At 42.2% G+C, this 25,175-nt stretch overlaps 1 protein-coding gene across 2 annotated transcripts in view; it reads left to right on the forward strand.

Moving 5' to 3' along the window:
- Nucleotides 1-108: 108 nt before the first annotated feature.
- The window catches only part of LOC115101083 (collagen alpha-1(XI) chain-like), a 123,232-nt gene continuing 98,165 nt past the window's right edge, over nucleotides 109-25,175 (forward strand). For both annotated transcript variants that reach the window (XM_029620264.2, XM_029620265.2), the window contains exon 1: nucleotides 109-496. In XM_029620264.2, coding sequence (XP_029476124.2) covers nucleotides 397-496 — 100 coding nt within the window. In that variant the 5' untranslated portion in view covers nucleotides 109-396. The remainder of the gene's footprint in view (nucleotides 497-25,175) is intronic.

A 25,175-nucleotide genomic window follows, 5' to 3' on the forward strand; every position in this document is an offset into this window, starting at 1 on the left:
ATCTATAAATCTAGCCCTCTGATTTGCTTTCCTGTCCTGTTCCTAGCCTGACTGACAGCCTGCAGGAAATCTTTTTTCCTCTGTCTTTAGTTCCAAGGGCTCCAGTGAGATTGAGAGGGGGCAACACTTCTGATCAGAGGCTCAACAGCGCAGGGCAGTTTCTTCAGAGGAGCGAAGAGGAAGAGTGCGCGAGAGAGGGTGCCCCATCCTTCACACAAACTGGAGGAATCCACACTCCAACACTAATGGCTGTTTGAGAAAATAATAATTTCCCCCCTCTCTCTTTCTCTGGGACTTTTGGCTACTAGTTATCTCCTAATCAGAAATTGTCACAAGTATTTTTTCAGTTGCTCTTGAAAAATTAATCCGCCTTTGCCGTGGACGTCCCTGGCGACCATGGATACCCATATAAGATGGAAAGTAAAACGGAGGATAAAGGACGCGCAAATCACTTTAGCAATAATTCTACTTTTTGTCACATCGCAAGCCAGTTCAGGTAAGATCCCTTTCGGACACCGCAGCCTGAATTTTTTTGCAGGCTATTGCTGTTTAGCACTTTTTGTCCCGTCGTCTGTTTTAGACAGTAAAATGTTCTCATGTGCAACAAGTCCCTATCATACCCTTGTGTCCCGGTAGCAGCAGCATTTGTACGCCTCTCTAAAAACGTGCTTTAGTTGTCTGGTTTCTGGAATGTGGTCCACATTATTGGTGTCATAAACTGAAATGACCGGGGGCCCGGTCAAGGATTTTAAATGGCACTGGTGCTTGTTCGCATACTTTGTCCTGCATAGTTCTCTCCAGTGTGTTGTCAAAGTTTATCGATTTGTTAAGACCCGATGCATAGAGGACTTGCAGCGCCAAAGGAGAACTCCTTTTCCATGAACTTGTGCCAAAAGTTTTCTCTCATCCATTCAGATGAATTTCGCTGCCTCCGGCGATGGATTTGTGCACTCTGAAAGATGGGGTCATCTATAGACATCTATAGTGCTACTTCTGATGCACATATTTTTGCATACATTATTAGTGTCTTTAAAACTTTATTGTGTTGGGCGCACATAGGCTACACGTTGCCATGGGGTTTGTAGGCCTACTTTATAGGTATATAGAGTATACCTTTTATTCCCTGCCTAGTGCTGAGTTGATCAACCTGGAAACAATGCCCCCTATCACTTTTTATGGCACGATATCATCTTTCTTTTTTTAGGCCTACTTTTCATGTAGCATAACTGGAAAAAACATTAAGCAGTTTTTGTGGATATGATATCAAAAAGGTAGTAATTGCCTTAGTTTTCGTATATGGCAACATTTTGGCTTAAGTTGGTATTTTAAACTTGACGACAATGACATCCAACACTGTCCTCCAGATTCCCCACATGAAACAGTAAGTCAAAGGGGTATTTATTTAATGAGAGACAGAATGGAGCTCAGCTCTCGTGAGAGGGCGTGCCCGTCCATCGTCTGAGGTAGCAGGGTGGAGCCTATGGATGCGCGTGGACTTTTCTGACATACCTCATAACCGCTATAACAATGCAATGTCTCTGTGAAATCTTCAAGGTTATAAAAAAAAAAAAAACATCCCATAAATATTTGTCTGGCAATCCTCCAGCATTCCAGCTGTCTGTTTTATGTGCCCTGTGATGACAAAACATGGTTATTTATGATCACTTGTAACCTAAACTTTTTTTTGAAAACAGTGTGCCTGTGAACCTATATGGTTTTGCAATCATGCTGTTTTTACGCTGCTTTTCAACACCCTTATTAGAATGTCAAATAACTTTTGGAAATGAATTGTATGAGTTAGGAATGAATGGGATTCATGATATCCTCATTGGTTTTGGTTTTTGGGTTTGTCAATGGTTATTTGGACATTTGCTTATCAGGGTTAGGCAAAGGCAGGTGCTTAAACCACTTCACCTTGAGTGATTTGTAAGGGGGGCTCTGGCTGAGAGTTTTCCTTATGCGAGGGAGGATACTTCATTTTTCTCAATATCTAACAGGTATGAATACAGAAGTTAATCACGCAGCTGACCAAATTACGCAAGATTTGACTTCTGGGCTAACAGAGATTACATGTAGCTAGGTGAAGGACGGGGGTCCGAGCCATGGACAGGAGCAGTGGGGTGGGAGTATGAGTCAGGCCAAGGCCTAGTGGCCTGGCCTACATATATTCTTAGCTCACTGGACTGCCTGGCATGGTAGGTGGCCTCAGACTGAATGGTGCTACAGTGGAGCTCTCAGTCAGTCAACCAGCTGGGTCAACCAGCCAGCCAGTCAGTCAGCCAGTCAAAAGGCTGTTAGATAAACAGATAGCCTGGTCTGTTCTCTCCACATACCTCAAAGGACGAGGCAGAAAAAAACGCACATCTGAGCTGAAAGATGCGGCGAGCTGGAGTGGATTCAATTAAATTCCCTATTTGACTGGAATTTGATAACCTAATTTGATTTCCAGTCAACCTAAGTTGCATGGACGTGCACAGACATGTCAGAGTGGTGTGCTAATGATGGAAACAAATTCATATTCATGTGAATTATCAATGCAGACTGATAGTTGATTATTGCCTTTTGGATTACACAAGGGGTTGGCCTTGAACTTTTTCCCTGTAAAAGAAATGGCCAGGTCTCTCTCTTGAAAAAGAGGTCTTCTGTTTTCAAATCAACCTGGTAAATTAATGGTTAAAAAAATTCAAGGGCTGTGGTCTTGTCATTGGTTATATGTGATTGACCGAACCATACCCAGTTCCTAGCAATTAATTATATATACACTAAATGACTGACAGGAGGCGCTGTTTTGAAGCTACCACACCTCCATTATTCTAGAAACCATTTAGGAAACGATATAAATGCATTTACTCATGTCTACATTTGTTTTTGCCAGGTTTATTCTATTCCAGACACCTTAATGCATACCTTTAAATTATATTATGTAAGCTAAACATACGAATAAAAATATATATATATACTTTTTTCCTATTAAAGTATAGTTTTTAGAAAGTACTAGTTTTACTGTCCCCACTACAACAATAAATACTTAAATACATGTAAATTTGTCCTTGAAACATTAAAAATGATACACTTTAGAATTCCATTCATTCCAAGGGAGTACTGCTTTTCTGAGGAGTGCCAATATGGCCACTCAATGGCCAAAACATAGCATCGACATTACAAGATTCATATACATCATTAGTTCCGAGTCATGTCAGAATAGCTCCAGATGACTGGAGAGTTGGACTGGAGTTTTACTAGGATTATAGGGCGTTGGACAGAACGCTTTAATCAACTCTTAAAGACCAACAGAAGAAAACAACCAGAGTTAAATGATTGCCTGTGATGCTGCAACACTTCCTGAAACCAGTATACATGCAAGTATGAGTGAAGTTTGTATAACTCGGTATTTGCTAGCAAGAGCCTTATTTCCTTATTTCATTGCTATTGTTGCCAATGTCACCCTAAGCAGGTTTTTTATCCAAAAATGTAACCAACAATCATGAAAATATTGATTTTACAGGAAATAAGCATAATACATATTCTAGCTAGATTATCAAGAATAACTTTTAAACTGTAACATACATAGTGTGTAACAGCTGTTGAATTCCACCAGATTACCTGATTAACAGGTTACAGTGCAACAAAACACCCCCGTATCAAGATCAGACAGGTCTCGACTAGGTTTGCACATTTTGGGGAATATTCAGAGGTAGAAACTTTCTGTGGGAATTAACCAGAATATATGGGAATTAACAGGAAAAAATGTGAATTACCGGAAATATATGAAAATTAATACAATTGAAAATGTAGATGTTTTTTTGCATATATTTGCCATATCATAAGGAGACAGAAACATACAGTGCCTGACAAAAGTTTTCACCCCCCTTGGTGTTTTTCCTATTTTGTTGCATTACTACTTGTAATTTAAATATATTTTTATTTGGATTTCATGTAATGGACATACACAAAATAGTCCAAATTGGTGAAGTGAAATGATTAAAAATAATAATAATAAACGGAAAAGTGTTGCGGACATATGTATTCACCCCCTTTGCTATGAAGTCCCTAAATTAGATCTGGTGCAACCAATTACATTCAGAAGTCACATAGTTAGTTAATATAAGACCACCTGTGTGCAATCTAAGTGTCACATGATCTGTCACATGATCTCAGTATATATACACCTGTTCTGAAAGGACCCAGAGTCTGCAACACCACCAAGCAAGCGGCACCACCAAGCAAGCGGCACTATGAAGACCAAGGAGCTCTCCAAACAGGTCAGGGACAAAGTTGTGGAGAAGTACAGATTAGGGTTGGGTTATAAAAATATATACCTGAAACTTTGAACATCCCACAGAGCACCATTAAATCCATTATTAAAAAATGTAAAGAATATGGCACCACAACAAACTTGCCAAAAGAGGGCCTCCCACCAAAACTCACGGACCAGGCAAGGAGGGTATTAATCAGAGAGGCAACAAAGAGACCAAAGATAACCTGAAGGAGCTGCAAAAGCTCCACAGCGGAGATTGGAGCATCTGTCCATAGGACCACTTTAAGCCGTACACTCCACAGAGCTGGGCTTTACTCAAGAGTTGGCTAAAAAAAATAAGCATACATGTTTGGTGTTCGCCAAAAGGCTTGTGGGAGACTCCCCAAACATATGAAAGAAGGTACTCTGGTCAGATTAGACTAAAATTGATATTTTTGGCCACCAAGGAAACACTGTGTTTGGCGCAAACCCAACACCTCTCATCACCCCGAGGACACCATCCTGATGATGCCACCACCATGCTATGGGGATATTTTTCATTGTCAGGGACTGAGAAACGAATTGACGGAATGATGGACGCCGCTAAATACAGGGAAATTCTTGAGAGAAACCTGTTTCAGTCTTCCAGAGATTTGAGACTGGGATGGAGATTCACCTTCCAGCAGGACAATGACCCTAAGTATACTGCTAAAGCAACACCCGTTTGGTTTAAGGGGAAACATTTAAATGTCTTGGAATGGCCTAGTCGAAGCCCAGACCTCAATCCAATTGAGAATCTGTGGCATGACTTAAAGATTGCTGTACACCAGCAGAACCCATCCAACTTGAAGGAGCTAGAGCAGTTTTGCTTTAAAGATGGGCAAAAGTCCCAGTGGCTAGATGTGCCTAAAGAGAAAATACCCGAAGAGACTTGCAGCTGTAATTGCTGCAAAAGGTGGCTGTAGAAAATATTGACTTTGGGGGGGTGAATATTTATGTACGCTCAAGTTTTCAATTTTTTTGTCTTATTTATTTTTTGTTTCACAATAAAACATTTTTTGCATCTTTAAAGTGGTAGGCATTTTGTGTAAATCAAATGATACAAACCACCCCCAAAATCAATTTTAATTCAAGGTTGTAAGACAACAAAATAGGAAAAATGCCAAGGGGGTGAATACTTTCGCAAGCCACTGTAAACCTTTTACCTTATCAAAAGTAGACATAATTGCATATGATTACATCCTTCCAATAGAAAAAAAAATGATTTCGTAACAAATTAAACTTTAATTAAATGAGTTGACTCTTCACATGGGATGATTTCCATGAACAACAAAAGAAAGGGAATATTGAATGATCCCAATGATCCATTGCATCTCCCAAAAACGTTTTCAACATAAACTAAAGCTTTGGTTGTCTTCCTCTCAGGGTTCCATGTCTTCTCCTAGGACCTCGTCAATGTCCACCTCTTGAAAATCAGACTCAGGCCTCATCTTCACTGTCACTTTCCAACCTTGTTGAGGATGGCTCATTGTCAGGCTCAAAAAGCCTCACATTTGCCCAGATGGCCACCAATTTTTAACCCTTTTGGTTTAGCCTGTTGCGCGATTTGATGTGTGTGTTCCCAAACAAGGACCAGTTACACTCTGAGGCGGCTGATGTTGGTGGGATTTGGAGGATGATGGAGGCAACAGGGGAAAGAGCCTCAGATCCACAAAGTCCCTTCCACCAGTTGGCTGATCAGATATGTGGGCACGACTGCCATATTGCATCTCCATTCCAAAGCGCTTGCTTGGAAGTGTACTTCGCCAGTCTGCCAAGAACCTTGCCCTCATCCAGGCCAAGTTGGCGAGACACGGTAGTGATGACACAATAGGCCTTGTTGATCTCTGCACCAGACATGATGCTTTTGCCAACCTTTATTGGGGTCCGCTGCGTCATGTATGGGCTTCAGGCAGAAGTTTTCACGCTTTTTGATGTATTTCAGAACTGCAGTTTTCTCTGCTTGAAGCAACAGTGCAGCAGTACGACTTTCTTCTCTTACATCTGTAAGCAGAGTCTGAACATCAGACAGGATGGCATTGTCTCCCCCAATCCGTGCAATGGCTACTGCTATAGGTTTCAGGAGTTTCAGGCTGCTTACCACTCTCTCCCAAAATACATCATCCAGGAGGATCCTCTTGATGGGGCTGTCCATATCAGTATACTGTGATATGGCAATTTCGTGGAGAGACTCCTTCCCCTCCAGGAGACTGTCAAACATGAAGACAACACCACCCTAACGGGTGTTGCTGGGCATCTTCAATGTGGTGCTCTTATTCTTCTTACTTTGCTTGGTGAGGTAGATTGCTAATATAACTTGATGACCCTTTACATACCTAACCATTTCCTTGGCTCTCTTGTAGAGTGTATCCATTGTTTTCAGTGCCATGATGTCCTTGAGAAGCAGATTCAATGCATGAGCAGCACAGCCAATGGGTGTGATGTGAGGGTAGGACCAAGCAGCCTTCATGTTTGCAGCATTGTCTGTCACCAGTGCAAATACCTTCTGTGGTCCAAGGTCATTGTTGACTGCCTTCAGCTCATCTGCAATGTAGAGACCGGTGTGTCTGTTGTCCCATGTGTCTGTGCTCTTGTAGAATACTGGTTGAGGGGTGTAGATGATGTAGTTAATTATTCCTTGCCAACGAACATTTCGACCACCCATCAGAGATGATTACAATACAGTCTGCTTTCTCTAGGATTTGCTTTGACTGTCACTTGAACTCTGTTGAACTCTGCATCCAGCAAATTAGTAGATAAAACATGTCTGGTTGGAAGGGTGTATGCTGGGGGAAGAACATTCAGAAATCTCTTCCAATACACATTGCCTGTGAGAATCGGAGGTGAACCAGTTGCATACACAGCTTGAGCAAGACCTTCATCAGCATTTCTCTGACTTACGTTCCTCTATTGAGTCAAAAAAACTTCTGATTCCAGGAGGACCAGGTGCTGTTGCTATTGATAAGGTGTCTGATTCATCATTTTCACCTCGAATAGAATTAGATGGACTTTTGTCAAGAGGTTGCTTGTTGTGAGCGCTGAGGGAACTTTATGCAATTGGCCAGATGATACTGCATCTTTGTTGCATTCTTCACATCTGATTTGGCACAGTATTTGCAAATGTACACAGCTTTTCCTTCTATATTTGCTGCAGTGAAATGTCTCCACATATCAGATAGTGCCCGTGGCGTTTTCCTGTAAAGATTTGTAAAAACAAATTGGAAGGAAAAAAGGTTTAGCATAAATAAAATCGAATTACCTTTATTTACAGAACAAAATACATCAATTCGTAGTCAAGAGCTCTGGAAAAGGTAATGTAGTGTTGACGTGTAAACGGAAATGCATCAACTCTGGTGTCGATCAAGCAGTCAAATAGAGTAATGTTTCAATCCTTAGTAACGCCAAGGTGTGGTGTCTTCCAGGCCAGTTTCATCTTCAAACATCCTTTTCTCTTTCTCAGCTTCTGGTCATCAGCTGTCAGATATAAAACACAGTGTTAGTAGTGTGTTAGGTTACTCTGTTCTTGGAAAGCAACTCAGTGTGTAGGTTCTTTCCAGCACTGCAGTAGCACACTTGCTTCAGCTAATCATAGACCAGACTTAAGACCTGGTTCTTTGAATGTGTGTTAAGTGATGGGCTGTAGCAAAAGCCTGCACACAGTAACTCTCCAGGACCAGAGTTGGAGAACCTTGGTTTGAACTTACAATATATTGCTGCAGAGTAAGTGTGCATAGGGAATAAAACAATATGGTGGAAAATGCAACAATTGAATGGCCAAAGCCAAGGGGTGCAATACTGTCGACCAACCACAAGATTTTGCTAAATACACATGAATGTAAAGCAAGGTCAACAGGAGTCAATGAACTAAACATAAAGTCAAACATTAGTTCAATAGCTAGCTAGCTAACTATGTATGAAATCATTTTTGCGAACTCTGTTAGACTGGGCCAAAAGACAGGAGCCCAGTGCCAAATAGGTGGTGTAGAGAAATGTGATTCTCGTTAACTAGCTAGCAACAACCCTAAATTCCTGCTAAACACAAACTAGCTAGCTACCTATTACCTATTTTTATTCATCCCTGCTAGTAAGTTGATGTTAGCTAACGTTAGCTACATCTGGAGCTAGCCAAAAGTTAGCTGGCTAGTTAGCTAGCTCTCTTCATTCAGCTCGATAGCAAATAATTGAAATGTACAGCAAACATTAGATGTTCAGACATTAGACCTACTGTACACTCTTAGAAAAAAGGGTTCCAAAAGGGTTTTTATTTGCGGATGGATTGGCTTCTAAAAATAAACATTTTGATCTGAAGAACCCTTTTTAGAAGACAAGGGTTCTTTGTAAGGCAAAGGGTTCAACCTAGAACCTTTAACACCCTAATAACAATTTTTAGATGGCAAGTAGGATTCTTTGAATGGTAAGAAGGGTTCTACACTGAACCATATATAATATTTCCCAGCCTGCTGTATTCACGGGGCGATTTTCAGAATTGTTTGTTTTACTGTAGTATCTGGGTTTTTGCATGTACATTGATTCGTTGATCAGTTTTATGCTACAGAAAGATAAATAACATACCGTTTTCTAAACTAATCCAATCTGTTAATAGTTGGATTTATTGCACCCGCTACTGACATGATTGTTCCAGTTTAGATGATTGAGGTAGTCTCAGTATATCCTACTTTGGCAGTCATTCTGAATGCAGGTTGCTGGTGATCAACAATTCTACTTGTTGGATAGCCTAACTCTGTCTGGATTACTTAGAGTGATTACTGTAAACTGTCAGATGTGGTGTGTCCGGATGTATCCAAGGACCTGGATTCAGTGCTGCTATGTATCAGAATCTGACATAAAATCTGACACATTTCTAGCTGATACTTTCGACACTCCACTATTCAGGCCCAGGAATGTTTGATGTCAAGATGAAATGACACTGCAAGACACACATTGATACAGGTCATTTTAGGCAGTGTTAGGGTACATGAGAAAATGGTCAGCTTTGATTTACAACTTGTGAAAGCTGTGTCGTATCAGGGCAGACAAACGTTATAGTTAGCTGGTAACTCAAACTAATGACTCCAGGTTCTCCAGGGGGTTCAGCAGTAAAGAACACATTATCATGACCTAAACCAGATAACCTCTCTATATTCTCAGGGAGGGGCTGACTGCTGACCTGGAAGCACACCAATCTCTTTCAGAGACATCCATCCAGAAAACCTCTGGTTCTGATCAGGCTTACTAATCATCCCCTACTGTAGACTGGTCCCAGATCTGTTTGCACTGTCTTGCCAACTCATGGCCATGGGAGTTGGTAAGACAGCACAAACAGATCTGGGATCAAGCTAGACTTCACCTACACAGTGAGACGATGATGCAGTAGTGCATCTCCAGACTAGAGGATTCTAGATGTCTGTCTGTGATTGCTCACTACACATGCAACATCGTCTACATGGCAGAATCTAGGCCTATCGGTTTACCACGTCGTAGATTTTTACGTTTTCAACACAGTGTAACAAATTAAAAGCAATGTGTTGAGTAATATCATTCCAATATCAACACAGCTTTGGAGTAGCCCCAAGAAGGCACCATTCTCCACTGAAATTATATAAATGAGTTGTGATATGAAACACTTTTTATGATTAGGCATACTGTACAAATTAACACGTTAACACTCACACATGATAATACTCTTTACTGATAATAATGTAAAGATTTTATCTGGAAATAATTTACATATAATTAATAAGGGGTGTGTTGTTTCCTGTGGCTATTGGTTTGTACCATTTACTGGTATTGGCCTTTCTTTTGTTTAGAAATATTTGCAGTAAATACCCATATGTCTTGTTTTCCTTTTCTCTTTCCAAATTGGATCCGGTATATTTTTTTTTACACAAGCCTTAGGTCAATACAATCCAGTTTTAATTGTGTGGTGGTTTAATACAACATTTAGTTGTCCTAGAACTCTTAGCAAACAGAAAGTCCCTGGCCCAAACCTCATCAAAGATGGTGACAATGACAAGGAGAGAACAACACAGAACCGTTCTCACAACTATCAAGACCTACGCTTTCTATAATGAAGTCATTTGAACTGTACAAGGATCAGATATATAATGACACAAATGTATTTCTACTAACGTTAATCCCACGTGTCATCAGAGGTAGAGATTGACCTCAGTTCAATGTTTATAGAGTTTATTTATGACCAGGTTATCTTGTCTTGGCATAAATGAGAGTACAGAGAGAAAGTCTGGTAATAACTTGAGACCAATAGGACACAGGTGTCCTGGGTAGAGCTGGGTAATATGGACAAAATCCATATTGCGATGATTTGCCTCAAATTATGCGATATGGATAAATAGAATGATACATTTATAACATTAATGTGCACCATATTTTAAAATGATCCTTTAAACTACTGTTACTAGGTTGATGGTTGTAGCCATCAATTGTCCAATTAACAATTTCCCATATTAGCAAACCTATTTAATTTCAAACTGCACCTTTCTCTAGTGCAGGCTACTTATCTTAATAAACAATAACTGCAGAATGCCTGCGTTAAGTGATTGGCATGGTCGGTGTCGATAATCTTTGGTTTTATCATCCCAGTTCTAGCCCTGGGTGTGGTGGGTGGGGTCAGTTAAAGTTTGAGGATCATGACCAGCGCTGCCAGATTTACCGTTTCAGAGCCTGAGGAAAGGAATGTCTGCTTTAGGATCGACCAGTGGTTGAACTACTATTCCTGGTTTTACTTAACTGGGGTGAGTTAACCATTGCCTAGTGCTAAATATGATTTTTGTGCTTTTGCATTGGCTGCTTAGGACATGAGGGGCGCATACTGTAAATAAAGAGAAAGAGGTGCATTTTCGGTACTTTGTCGAACTTGCATGACATGATTAACAGGCACAAAAAAGTCTGGAATGTTTTGCTTTTGGAAAACCATGCCCATTCTCGCTTTGATGACATTTTCAAGAATTAAAAACAAAGAAGGTAGAATGTACTTTAAAGGCCCAGTTTTGGATTTTCATGTGTTTGATATATACAGTATTTCCACACTATGTGGTTGGAATAATACTGTGAAATTGTGAAAATAATGATTAATGCCCTTTTTAGTGTAAGAGCTGTTTGAAAAGACCCCCTGAAATGTCTGCCTGTTTTAGTGGGATGGAGTTTTGGCTAATTTTGGTTAATTAGTTAATTGACCAATAAGAAAGAGAGTTCAAACCTCTCAACCAATAACAGCTCGTTTTCAGTTCTCCCCTTCCCACTCAGACCACTCCCAGACAGTCCTAGGAAAATTCTTGCTTGAGAAATTGCTCTTTTCTAAGAAGCTTTTTTTTGTTTATTTTTGACCAGTAAGGTACTTAATTGCTTGCTACACAGAAATTATTTGATTTTGAGATTTAAAAAATGGCTTCATTTGGGCATTTAGTGGTTGAAACATGGGTGATAAATAGCTGACTTACTGACTCCAGCTAGCTGACTCTCTCTTTATCTAGATCTTGATTTAAAGAACTTTAATTCCTTGAGCTCTATGAGGTCATTTTTATTTGACTCTCTTTGGGAAGTTGTTGCTGTATTAGCCATCTGGCTGCCTTGTTCACTGCTTCCACAAAGTCCCCCAGCAGAATCAATGGAACCTTTTCACAAAGCTTCAAACGCATTTCAGTGTTTTGGTCTCTTTTTTTCTAAATGGTTTGTTATAATTAATTAAGTAAAGGTTGTTGTCTGCGTCAATAGGAATCATTCCCCTAGGTCTGGAACTGTCAAACTGCTTTATTCATCAAAAATACTGCAATAACATTCCTTGGATACCTGGGCAAAAATGAAAACGTGGGTGGATCGGGGCCAAAGCCACACACTACTCGATATGTAAACGTTGACTATATTGCTTGTTGTTTTTGGTCTGAAAGGGACTATGGGTAATGGAGTCTTTGTTATCTTATGATTCATGGAGTTTCTCCAATATTTAACGTTTTAATCCATTTGTTCTTGATTAAAAAGTAACGGGAGAATACTTGTTGTTTCACTGTGTGCTCGTTCAGCATCTGGATCCGATAAGCTCCATTTTGCCTTCTGCTGAACTTTAAAAAAAGGGGGACAAAGACGTTCCAGAAGTTTTTATCCCACTGCTGGTGGAACAAGGCACTATGCAATAAAATACTGTTGAATTTTTCTCAAGAAAAGTTCACCATTTGTACCTCACTGGTTTTAGGCTTTTCACTGAAAATATACCTGCATCACATTAGGTGAGAGGCTTTGGAAACGGTGTGAATTTCATAGCAGCGAGGTTTGGAGCAAAGCAAAGCAACCTGGGCCATTAAAAGGTTATTTTTATGTAAAGGTTGACTTTACTATGGGGTTCAAAGGTCAGATACAGCTGGGCTGCATCTGTTTTCTGTCCTCCCGCCCTCCATCCTCCATCCTCTCGGGTTCCACTCGGTTCCTCTCGACCTTCAGTTGGAACGGTTCCTCGACAAAAGGAAGTTTCCATGATAGGTTTCTATCACATTCCCCCTGATGCCATGCGTGTGTGTTGTATGAAAGGAGACGTCAAGGCTGTTACTAATTGATGCAGTATGTTCATGATCAAGCCTTTCTAATGGCCATGGCCTCTCAACCTGGTGTTGTAATGGGACAATCCGGGACTGTTCTATTTTGACTGCAATATTTTGAAACACAGACACAGACTCCAGACTGATGGCATTTGAGCATTGCAATCAAGTAATAAAAACATAGCCATGAAAACCAAAATGGAGGACATTCCTTTCAATCCCCAAATCCAACCCCCATCATTATTAGCCATTGTTTGTCCCTTCTGAGCAAACGCAGACACACTTCTGCCCAAGCTTTTCAATGACTATATTCTTGTCCCCTGATATGGGAAATCGTTTTGGGGTCTGCAGTTCTACTGAATCAGATAAGTAGTGGTTGTGTGGAGTCAGAATGGCTGTGTGTGTGTGTCTATCACCGTGGTGCAGGGGAAAGAATCTGAGTTAGCTGGACTGTAAGCAGTGACCCTGCAATCTCATGAGCCACTTCAGACTGCGTGCAGCCATTAGGGTGTTTAACTGAACAGACCGGCCGGTTGAGCAGTTCATGTTTTAGTTTATGACCCCTAGCCTCCAACCAGCTCCATCCAATGCCTGATCAACAGCAAAGACTGACTCATTCTTCTTTCTCCTCACTCATATGCCACTTGGCTTTTTATATCTGTGCAGATGATGGAATGAGATGGGTGATCAAATAATATTCCTGGTCAGAAGTTTGACCCTCTCTTTGTCAGATTGAAGGATATCCTTTGTATGACACTCGTGTCGTGAAGATTTCAGTGCCGTGTTAGTGACTGTTGGGGACAGTGAAACACTGTTCTCTCAAGAGTACATAGACTGCCCCAAAGGACCATGGGACATCTTATTGGCCATCTTCCCACGATGCATCCGGATGGGCCAGTGTTGTTGAGCCAGGACAGGGATTTGACAGGAGACTATGGTTGGGCTTGGTCATGATCCTCTATTGAAATAGCGAAAATAGGCTATTATTTTGATTTCATAGAGAAAAGCAGAGTTGCTTCATATATATTCTGTCTGAGATAATTAAGTCAAGACGCTGTTGGTTTAAGTTGACAACCCATAGCTCCACAAATGGTTGTAGGGATGTTAGTCTTTTCATCAGTGTGTCTTTCAAGTAAGTGTCTGTTTGTGTTTTCTAAAGACGTTCCACCTTGCCAGTGTAGGGCTTAGAATGTCATGATAGTATGCTCTTGCAGTTGGTAGAGTAGTGTCATCGACAGTTTTCACTCAACACCACCTTTATACACTGTAAGAACAGAAGTGTTATACCATTTAGCTATTGTCCAGCCAAAATAATTGGGCATTCAGCTCAGCTCTCCAGGACAGCAGTACTGTTCTCCATCAGGGGTTATTATAATGATTGAGCATGGAAAGCAATGCAATGAGTCATCCTTTCCAACTCTAGTCCCCCATTCCCAGTCAGCCCTAGCCTCAGTCCTAGCCACAGTCTGGGCATCAGAACTACTGACTGAAGTGTTTTACGGGGTAATAGCATGATTCCCTTCTCTGGTAGCTAGCTCCACTCCAGAAACCTCTGGAGCAGTGGGGGTTTGTGCCGTTTAAGATTAGGGAGGCCCCATTTTTTTTTTTTAGAATCATTGCCTTCCCACTGGGCACAGACATCAGTTCAACGTCTAGTTTTATTTACATTTGGTTGAGTTCTCAAATCACACGAATTCAATGTGAAATCGACAGAAAATGTCATCATGTCATTGATTTTAGTTCAAAGTTTTCCACGTTGATTGAACTTCATCACATTTATTTTTGTCAGTTGAAATTGTCCACTTGGTTATTTCTATTACAGTGTATTGGATGACTGTCATTCATATTCCATTCACCCAGCTCAATGTAACATCGATAGGTTTAGGCTACTACATGATACTCAAATGTGCTCTATACCCTACAACCTAGCCTACAAATTAACGTGTTAACTTAGGTGCATAGGTCGAGAGACAAATTGGAGAAAATATTAAATATATATTGAATATATTCAAAATATTCAAGAATCGCTTAGGAAAATTAAGGTGACAGACAGTGAAACATTCAATACCATTTTGCACTTTTGCCTGCATTTAGCTGATCTGGGGTGTAATCATTAGTCCAAACAGTTGCAAAACGACAGTTTCTATTGGACAAAATCAGGTCAAAATCAGGTCCAATAGGTCCATCCCCATTTCGTACCGTTTGTTTCCGTAATTTTTTATTTTTTTTGCAACAGAATCGTCAGAATGAATACACCCCTGATCACCCGCATACACAGGCCTACAGCATCATCACTTAATCTTGTTGACTTCAGTGCAGAACACATCAGCCGTCTGTGACCAGGCGAAAAAACGTATCCAAGCCAAATCTTCAAACCATAACCGCTAACTGCTACACAGCTAACATGTTGTCACCATATTAGCTAATGTCATAGCCAACCTAGCTAGCTACTAAAAATAATGCATTAGTAAACCTACAATCTAATCCATGTGTACAATCACACAGTGCAGTGTGCAGCAAGCAGTTTAGCAGTTAGACAGGTGGGCTCCGGTGGCAATACACACAAAAAAAGTGGGTTTCTCAAGGATTCTTTGGGAAGAGGATTGTTCAATATGGAACCATAATGACTCAAAGAACCCTTTGAGATCTTCAATGGTTATTTAGAGTTCACAAAAGTGTTCTTTACTCTTTTAGTAATAATTCAAATGTAGGGGAGGCGGCTCATTAGAATATTTTGGGCATAGTTTGCGCACAGCTCTTTTTGTGTCATTCCAATGGATCTAATATGTTGTGTTATGCAATGGCTTGTTGCACATGATTATGGCCAGTGACAGTGTCTTGTGAAAGACTCTGAAAGACTGGTATGGCCTTGTGTTACTTGACAATGTTAATAGAACCGTTCTCTATAAATGTTCCTTAAATAACCATAGAAAATGGGTCTATATAGCCCCAAAAAGGGTTGTAACCATAGCAGAACCATTTTTTGGTGCTATTCAGAACCTTATTTAATGGTGCTTTATAGAACCTTTAAAAAATATTAGCACCAAATAGGGTTCCACTATGGCTACAAACCAAAGAACCCCTATTTAGAAAAAAAATGTTCAGTGTGTAGCTGTAGCTTATGCTTTCAGTACTAGATTCCTTCTCTGATCCTTTGATTGGATGGACAACATGTCAATTCATGCTGCAAGAGCTCTGATAGGTTGGAGGATGTCCTCCGAAAGTCATCATAATTACTGTCTAAGTATATGGAAGTATATGGAAGGGGGTAAGAACCATTACCCTCCTAGGTTTTGTATTGAAATCAATGTATCCACCCTAGAGGAAGATGGAAAATAGCTGTCCACTGGCCTCGCCATTGTGCTACCCTAGAAGGTGCTGTTGAGGCTACCGTAGACCTTTATTGCAAAACAGTATGTTTTTATCAGTTATTTGGTGACGTTAAAATATTTAGTATCGTTTTATCTAAAAATTTAAATTTATTTTGATTTATTTTAAGCTCTGGAGCCATTCTATTTTTTGCTTTATTAGGTCATCAAATGTGCTGGGGGGTTGGGTGATGGTGTTTGGAAAGACTATATGAAAGAGAGACAGAGAGACAGACATAAAGAAACAGCCTCTGCTCACTTTGCATCGCTTAGACCCAGGGCAGGGCATCAGCCACACACGAACCTTGCTAACAGAGCCGTTATAGGTGGAACAAAACGAGCTTGAACAACACAGAACGTGTGAATCTCACATCACTGGAGAAGTCAGTTGATTAGCACCCGTAAAACTGAACTAGTTTTCGAAAGAAAGTATGTTCTGTAAACGATGGTTGATTCCATCCCCGTTTCTGTAAAAAGTCCTGCTAGCGAAGAATGACTGATATGCCGGCGGAGGTAGTTCTCAGGCACAGAGCACAGACGAGTTACGGCGGACATGCAGTGACCTCAGTTAACGCGGACGTCAGTTGTGCTGAGCTATGAGGAGGCTGTACTGCTGTGTTATTATGGCGGGCCCTCCCCCTCTCCTTGTCCTCAGCTCTGCTGCAGAGCCACAGGCCACAGCCACACTCACTTCAGTAATTACTATCGCATAGAGTTGTGGTTGATGTTATGGAAGACATTCTCTGTGCTTTTATTCTCTCGTTCTCTCATCCCCTCTGAGAGTGATATAAAAAGATATGTATTTATTATGGATCCCCATTAGCCAAGGCAGCAGTTACTCTTCCTGGGGTCCGGCAAAATTAACCATACATAAAAACATTGCAATACATTTTTACAACAGATTTCACAACATATTAAGTGTGTGACCTCTAGCCCCTACTCTATTACCACATATCTACAACACAAAATCCATATGTACGTGTGTGTATAGTGGCTTATGTTATCGTGTGTTTGTATGCATGTGTCGGTGCCTATGTTTGTGTTGCTTGAAAGAGTTAGAATGACACTCATTTCCTTTTATCTGCTCTCTCGTTTGTCTTTCACATAAATGTTTTCTAGTTCTATCAGTAATTCTCTCTATCTCACTCTCGCTCTCTCTTTCTCTCTAAGAGAAAGTTAGGTGAAAGAGGAGTTGGTGTGTTCCTTCTTCACCTGGCAGGTGGGCTCTATGTCTCCTCCCTTAGTGTCAGCCGGTAGTGTCAGGCCAGGGCAGGACAACCAATCCCCCCACCCGCTCAAAACTGGGACAGGAAATGGCTGCCATGGAGACAGTGGAAGCGAGTTCCAAAGATTTTTCACAGGGTTTAGAGTAGATCTCCTGGCAAGTTCGGTCTGTGAACAAGTCCGACTGGTGTTTGACTGGTCATTAGAGCCCACAGTATGAATAAAATGGTGCCAAAGGGAATGACGGATGTTTTAGGGGCTCCTGGCCAATTATGCTGTTTTGTGTATTTTTTTGCGCTGATTTGAACTTTTTTTGTACATCATTTTTCCACCATCATTTCCTATCAGAACAGCTATCACTAACCCCAATTTGGACGAGGACTTCTACTTCAATGAGTCGGAGGCGAAAGACATTGATTATGGCCCTAATCCACGACACTCAAAGAAGAAGATGAAGGCGCTACTAGAGGCTAGCGGGCGGGCACCCTGATGAGACTAAGGCAGTGAAGGAATAAATGGCCTCTTCCCTCTGTTCTATTGACTAGTGTGCAATTGCTAGAGAATAAACTGGACAAGCTCTGTTTGAGACTATCCTATCAACCGGACATTAACAACTGTAATATAACATGCTTCTCGGTGTCATGGCTGATGTACATCTAACTGTTTTTTCTATGCATAGGTAATACAGAACGGCAGAGTCCGGTCAGATGGGGCGGGGCGGGGCAGGGGGTGGTTTGTGTCTCTTTATTAACAACAGCTGGTGCGCAATCTCTAATATTAAGGACGTCTCAAAGTTCTGCTCACCTGAGTTAAAGTACGTCATGATAAGCTGCCAGTTCAACTACTTTTTGTTGTTGTTGTTCCCCTCTAATCAGGGATTGATTTAGACCTGGGACACCAGGTGTGTGTTATTAATTATCAGGTAGAACAGAAAACCTGCAGGTTCCTGACCTCGTAGGGAAGAAATAGGCAACCCTGTTCGTGGAGTGCTGCAGGCACACTGAGAAACGTAGTTAATTAATCATTTTGGTGATTGCCTAAATTCAAAACACCTGGTCTTCCAGGTCAGTTAAATGATAAAAAATGAAGCACCTGCAGAAGTCCAGGACCAGGGTTGCCTATCCCTGTCATAGGGTAAGAGTTGAGTACCCCTGCTGTAGACAATACTATTTACCAAGAGAGTTTTCATCTGTATTTTTCATAGCTGTATATTTACCACCACAAACTGATGCTGACACTAACACCACACTCAACGAGCTGTATACGGCCATAAGCAAACAAGAAAATGCTTATCCAGAGGTGATGCTTCTAGTGGCCGGTGACTTTAAGGCAGGACAACTGAAATCTGTTTTACCTCATTTCTACCAGCATGTCTGTCACCTGTGCAACTAGAGGGGAAAAAAACTCTAGATCACCTTTACTCCACACACAGAGGCGCATACAAAGATCTACCCTTCCGTCCTCCGTTTGGCAAATTGGGACCATAACTCTATTCTACTGATTCCTGCTTACAAGCAAAAACTCAAACAGGAAGTACTAGTGATGCGCTCAATACGGAAGTGATCCAATGAAGTGGATGCTAAACTACGGGGCTGTTTCGCTAACACAGACTGGAATATGTTCCGGGATTCATCCAATGGCATTGAGGAGTTTACCACATTAGTGACTGACTTCATTAATAAGTCCATCGATGACGTTGTCCAAACAGTGACCGTACGTACATATCCCAACCAAAAGCCATGGATTACAGGTAACATCCGCACTGAGCTAAAGACTAGAGCTGCTGCTTTCAAGGAGCAGGACACTAAACTGGACGCTTATAAGAAATCCCGCTACGCCCTCCGATGAACCATGAAACAGGCAAAGTTTCAATACAGGACTAAGATAGATGCTCGTCGGATGTGGCACTGAAATGTATTTTTTTCAATACATTTTGTAATCTTTAGATATAGTTTTCCACATTTCTAAGGCACTGGCTTGAAATGTAATTTCATGAGTAGTTTTGTTATAATTTTGGTTGTCATGTTGAATATTGATCCATGACTTTGGATAAGTAGGACACAAAGCCTGTTATAGAACGTATGTATCATTGGCTCAGTGACAGTGCTTTCTGTCAAAACTTTCTGGGTCATTGAGTTCCCTGATGATGACATGGAATTGTGGTTTGTGTCTGTGAATAAAGGGAGGCATTCTACTTTCTACTCGTTCCTGCATTTGAAAGAAAACAGCTCAGGTTCGATTCATCATTTCCTCAAGAAAAGTCAAAGCAATTCACATAATTGTTTCAAAGTGGGTCACTATAGCAACAGCCAGACTGTTGAGATCTAGAAGTCTGATAGCCATTGGAAAGTACTGTCTGTTCTGCCGTGTGTGTTGATGTGTGTGTATGTTATGTCTTTTGTTAGTTTTACCATGTTAGGATTATTGCACTTTAGCTTATTTTGCTTCTGCTCGGTGTTCGTCTTGTTCATGTCGGTCCAAATTGATGTTGGGAGAGAAGGTTTGTTCTGGAGTTTCGAGCGCCATCTTATTTTGTTGTTAGTCACGCAGCAGTCAACCCTCGGCCCTCAGAAGGAGATCAGCAGCGAGAGAGACAGAGGAGTCAAGGGGGCCCCAGGGAGCGGTGAGAAATGGAAAGAGAGAGAGAGAGAGTAAGTGAAAGAGAGACAGAAAGAGAGGGAGAGATAAGAGGGACTGAGAGAGTGGTAGACAACGAGAGAAGCACGGAGAGAAAAGACAGAGCGAGAATCGAGAGGTAGAGGGAAGGGGGAGAGAGCATGGAGGAATAATAGTGAGGAGAGAAAGAAAAGAAAAGGCGAGGGAATGACAAGTAAGGCCAGACGTCCTAAGAGGGAGCTACAGAATGTGATGGCAGAAAGAGAGAGAGAAAGAGAAAGAGAGAGAGAATGCCTGCATCTCTCAAGAGTGGCATTTCTTTGCAGCCAGTCTCACTGTAAACTGAGAGTTAAAGACTGAGCAGCAAGGCTGAGTCAGATTTTCCATCTTAGTCTGCTACTGAGGAGGGGAAGGAGGGGAGCAGAGGGGGAGGGGGGGGGGGGGTCCCTGCAGACACTGATTTATCTCTCTCTGGTCTGAGACTCTGAGCCGCTCAGCGCTTGCTGTGGAGACGATGAAGTAAACCATCTGGTATTCCCTCTGCTAAAGCAATAAGGTCAGGGCTAAAGCCCCAGCAGAGTAGACCGAGAAGCACAGGCAAGCGCTCGCACGCATGCACGCACGCACGCACACACACACACACACAAGCACGTGGTGAACTGGCTTAGTGTCATTGTGTCTACCTGTGTGCATTTTGAAGTGAACAAACAGCTGTTTTATGCACTGTATCTATAGACACAAATATTTATCATTGTGGTGTCCTGATATTTGTTTTTATACGTTTATGTTGTAATTAAGTATGGGTGCTACAGGAATATTTAGATTTGTTTACATTTAAGCAAGGCTTGCTGTCTACTGTTGTAAACTAACTGTTCTGCTTGGTTGGTCATTCTAAAGATACACTCAACTCAGTTCATGTCGAGTGTGCGAGTGTGTGTGAAGAGTGTGAACAAGAGTGTGTTTTTGTCTCTGTGTGAACTAGTGTGTGTGTGTGTGTGTGTGCGTGCGTGCGTGCGTGCGTGCGTGCGTGCGTGCGTGCGTGCGTGCGTGCGTTTGACTGGAGAATCTTTGTCTGCATTCCCTTCGTTCTTTATCTTGTCTTGTGTTTCCTGTTATTCAAAGTGTGATTGGGAGCTAGTTGGAGTTATTCCCTATAGGAATAAGTTGCCCCGTGACCATATTAATTCAGCCACTTACTTAGACCCCGTAATGGGTCTGCGACCAAATGACCACCCCTCATCACTGTCAAACGCTCCCTGAAACACTTCTGCGAGCAGGCCTTTCTAATTGACCTGGCCAGGGTATCCTGGAATGACATTGACCTCATCCCCTCAGTAGATGATGCCTGGCTATTCTCTAAAAGTGCCTTCCTCACCATCTTAAATAAGCATGCCCCTCTCAAAAAATGTAGAACTAGGAATAGATATAGTCCTTGGTTCACGCCAGACCTGTCTGACCTTGACCAGCACAAAAACATCCTGTGGCGTTCTGCATTAGCATCGAATAGCCCCCGTGATATGCAACTTTTCAGGGAAGTTAGGAACAAATATACACAGGCAGTTAGAAAAGCTAAGGCAAGCTTTTTCAAACAGAAATTTGCATCCTGTAGTACTAACTCAAAAAAGTTCTGGAACACTGTAAAGTCCATGGAGAATAAGAGCACCTCCTCCCAGCTGCCCACTGCTCTGAGGCTAGGAAACATTGTTACCACCGATAAATCCGCTATAATTGAGAATTTCAATAAGCATTTCTCTACGGCTGGCCATGCTTTCCACATCGCTACCCCTACCCTGGTCAACAGCCCGGCACCCTCCACAGCAACCCGCCAAAGCCCCCACCATTTCTCCTTTACTCAAATCCAGATAGCCGATGTTCTGAAAGAGCTGCAAAATCTGGACACCTACAAATCAGCCGGGCTAGACAATCTGGACCCTCTCTTTCTAAAATGATTTACATTTACATTTACATTTAAGTCATTTAGCAGACGCTCTTATCCAGAGCGACTTACAAATTGGTGCGTTCACCTTATGTCATCCAAATGATCTGCCGAAATGGTTGCAACCCCTATTACTAGCCTGTTCAACCTCTCTTTCGTATCGTCTGAGATTCCCAAAGATTGGAAAGCTGCCGCGGTCATCCCCCCTCTTCAAAGGAGGTGACACTCTAGACCCAAACTGCTACAGACCTATATATATCCTACCCTGTCTTTCTAAGGTCTTTGAAAGCCAAGTTAACAAACCGATTACTGACCATTTCGAATCCCACCATACCTGCTCCGCTATGCAATCTGGTTTCAGAGCTGGTCATGGGTGCACCTCAGCCACGCTCAAGGTTCTAAACGACATCATAACCGCCATCAATAAGAGACATTACTGTGCAGCCGTATTCATCGACCTGGCCAAGGCTTTCGACTCTGTCAATCACAACATTCTTATTGGCAGACTCAACAGCCTTGGTTTCTCAAATGATTGCCTCGCCTGGTTTACCAACTACTTCTCTGATAGAGTTCAGTGTGTCAAATCGGAGGACCTGTTGTCTGGACCTCTGACAGTCTCTATGGGTGTGCCACAGGGTTCAATTCTCGGGCCGACTCTCTTTTCTGTATACATCAATGATGTTGCTCTTGCTGCTGGTGATTCTCTGATCCACCTCTACGCAGACGACACCATTCTGTATACTTCTGGCCCCTCCTTGGACACTGTGTCAACTAACCTCCAGACGAGCTTCAATGCCATACAACTCTCATTCCGTGGCCTCCAACTGCTCTTAAACGCAAGTAAAACTAAATGCATGCTTTTCAATCGATCGCTGCCCCACCTGCTCGCCCATCCAGCATCACTACTCTGGACGGCTCTGACTTAGAATACGTGGACAACTACAAATACCTGGGTGTCTGGTTAGACTGTAAACTCTCCTTCCAGACTCACATTAAGCATCTCCAATCCAAAATTAAATCTGGAATCGGCTTCCTATATCGCAACAAAGCATCCTTCACTCATGCTGCTAAACATACCCTCGTAAAACTGACCATCCTACCGATCCTCGACTTCGGTGATGTCATCTATAAAATAGCCTCCAACACTCTACTCAACAAACTGGATGCAGTCTATCACAGTGCCATCCGTTTTGCCACCAAAGCCCCATACACTACCCACCATCGCCACCTGTACGCTCTCGTTGGTTGGCCCTCGCTTCATACTCGTCGCCAAACCCACTGGCTACAGGTTATCCACAAGTCTCTGCTAGGTAAAGCCCCGCCTTATTTCAGCTCACTGGTCACCATAGCAGCACCCACTCGTAGCACGCGCTACAGCAGGTATATCTCACTGGTCACCCCCAAAGCCAATTCCTCATTTGGTCGTCTTTCCTTCCAGTTCTCTGCTGCCCATGACTGGAACGAATTGCAAAAATCTCTGAAGCTGGAGACTCACATCTCCCTCTCTAGCTTTAAGCACCAGCTGTCAAAGCATTTTACAGATCACTGCACCTGTACTTAGCCTATCTGTAAAAAGCCCATTTATCTACCTACCTCATCCCCATACTGGTATTTATTTATTTTGCTCCTTTGCACCCCAGTATCTCTACCTGCACATTCATCTTCTGCTGATCTACCATTCCAGTGTTTTAATTGCTATATTGTAATTACTTTGCCACCATGGCCTATTAATTTCCTTAACTTACCTCATTTGCACTCACTGTATATAGACTTTTTGTTTTATTTTGTTCTACTGTATTATTGACTGTATGTTTTGTTTATTCCATGTGTAACTCTGTGTTGTTGTATGTGTCGAATTGCTACGCCTTATCTTGGCCAGGTCGCAGTTGCAAATGAGAACTTGTTCTCAACTAGCCTACATGGTTAAATAAAGGTGAAATTCTGGTCAATATAATGAATAGTCTGTGGTCACAGACGATAACAGAAATGTGTTAGTCACACATGATATCTCAATTGGCTCCATCATTCGTGGGGGATGACATGTTTACCGTTGCCTTGTTTATTATGTTATGCGTGTTTCTGTTTCATGTTAAAATTGTTTTGGTATGCGTGTGCGATGTGCGTGTGTGTGTGTGTGTGTGAGCGAGAGAGAGAGGGAGACAGAAACATTGAATTGAAAGACAGAAACAGAGACAGAAAGCGAGGGAGAGGGTAGCTAACACAACAGGGATCGGTTCAGAGGTACGCAAATGGTCAGTCAAATTAGGCAGATTGCTGTAATGCACAATGGGTTCAATGTAGCCGACGTTAGTGTGTGTGAGCAGGGGTGAGAGAGTGTTGGGTCTATGTGGTGGGCCGTAATGGGTGTAATGTAGCTGAGATTAGTGTGTGTGTGCACATGCGCGCACGTGTGTGTGTGAGTGTAAGCTTGAGTGTATGCGGGCGTATGTGCGTGCGTGTGTGTCCTGTCAGTGTGTCTATGTAGACGGCTGTAATGGGTGTTATGTAGTGGATGTAATGACCGCAGGCTAATCTTAGGCGCGAGTCATATGATTACCAAGCCAACACCCTCAGGTCACTGCTGATCACTACCTGTCAGTCGGGAGGGCAGCTGAGTGTTTTTTTAATGCTTGTGTGTGTTTGCGCACGTGTGTGTTTTTGCATGTTTGTTTGTGTGTGTCTGTGTTTTGAGGGTTAATTAAACACGAGTCAAAATATCCTGATGTACTATGTGTCAAATCAGTCCCTTTCCCTTATAAGGCTCAGTGTCTAGATCTACATGTCTAGATCTACACTACTGGCATCCGTCCCAGTTGGGTAACAGTTTGATAAGAGTTGGATAGGAGTTGATATCCAAATAGCCCCAACCCATCCGCCCGCCCGCCCGCCCGCCCGCCGTCCTTCCCCATCTAGGATGCTGCGCTGTAGGAGGGGAAGTTCAGTTTCCCACTCTGCCCTGGTTGTTTTCGCTGCCCTGGTTTCTAGGCGACGGGCAGACAGACAGACAGACAGGCGGGTGGACGGAGGGTCAGACACAGAGACAGACTCCACGCTGCTGCTAATTGCTCTTTGTCCTCAGTGCGAGGTCAAGCATGTGCCTCACTGCCTGCAGCCTGGTTCAACCAGCCTGCAGGAGAAGGGAGGGGAGAATGTGGTTTCGTCCTATGTGGTACCCTATTCCCTATTTAGTGCACTACTTTTGAGCAGGG

Source organism: Oncorhynchus nerka, linkage group LG19, assembly GCF_034236695.1.
Source record: "Oncorhynchus nerka isolate Pitt River linkage group LG19, Oner_Uvic_2.0, whole genome shotgun sequence".
NCBI lineage: Eukaryota > Metazoa > Chordata > Actinopteri > Salmoniformes > Salmonidae > Oncorhynchus > Oncorhynchus nerka.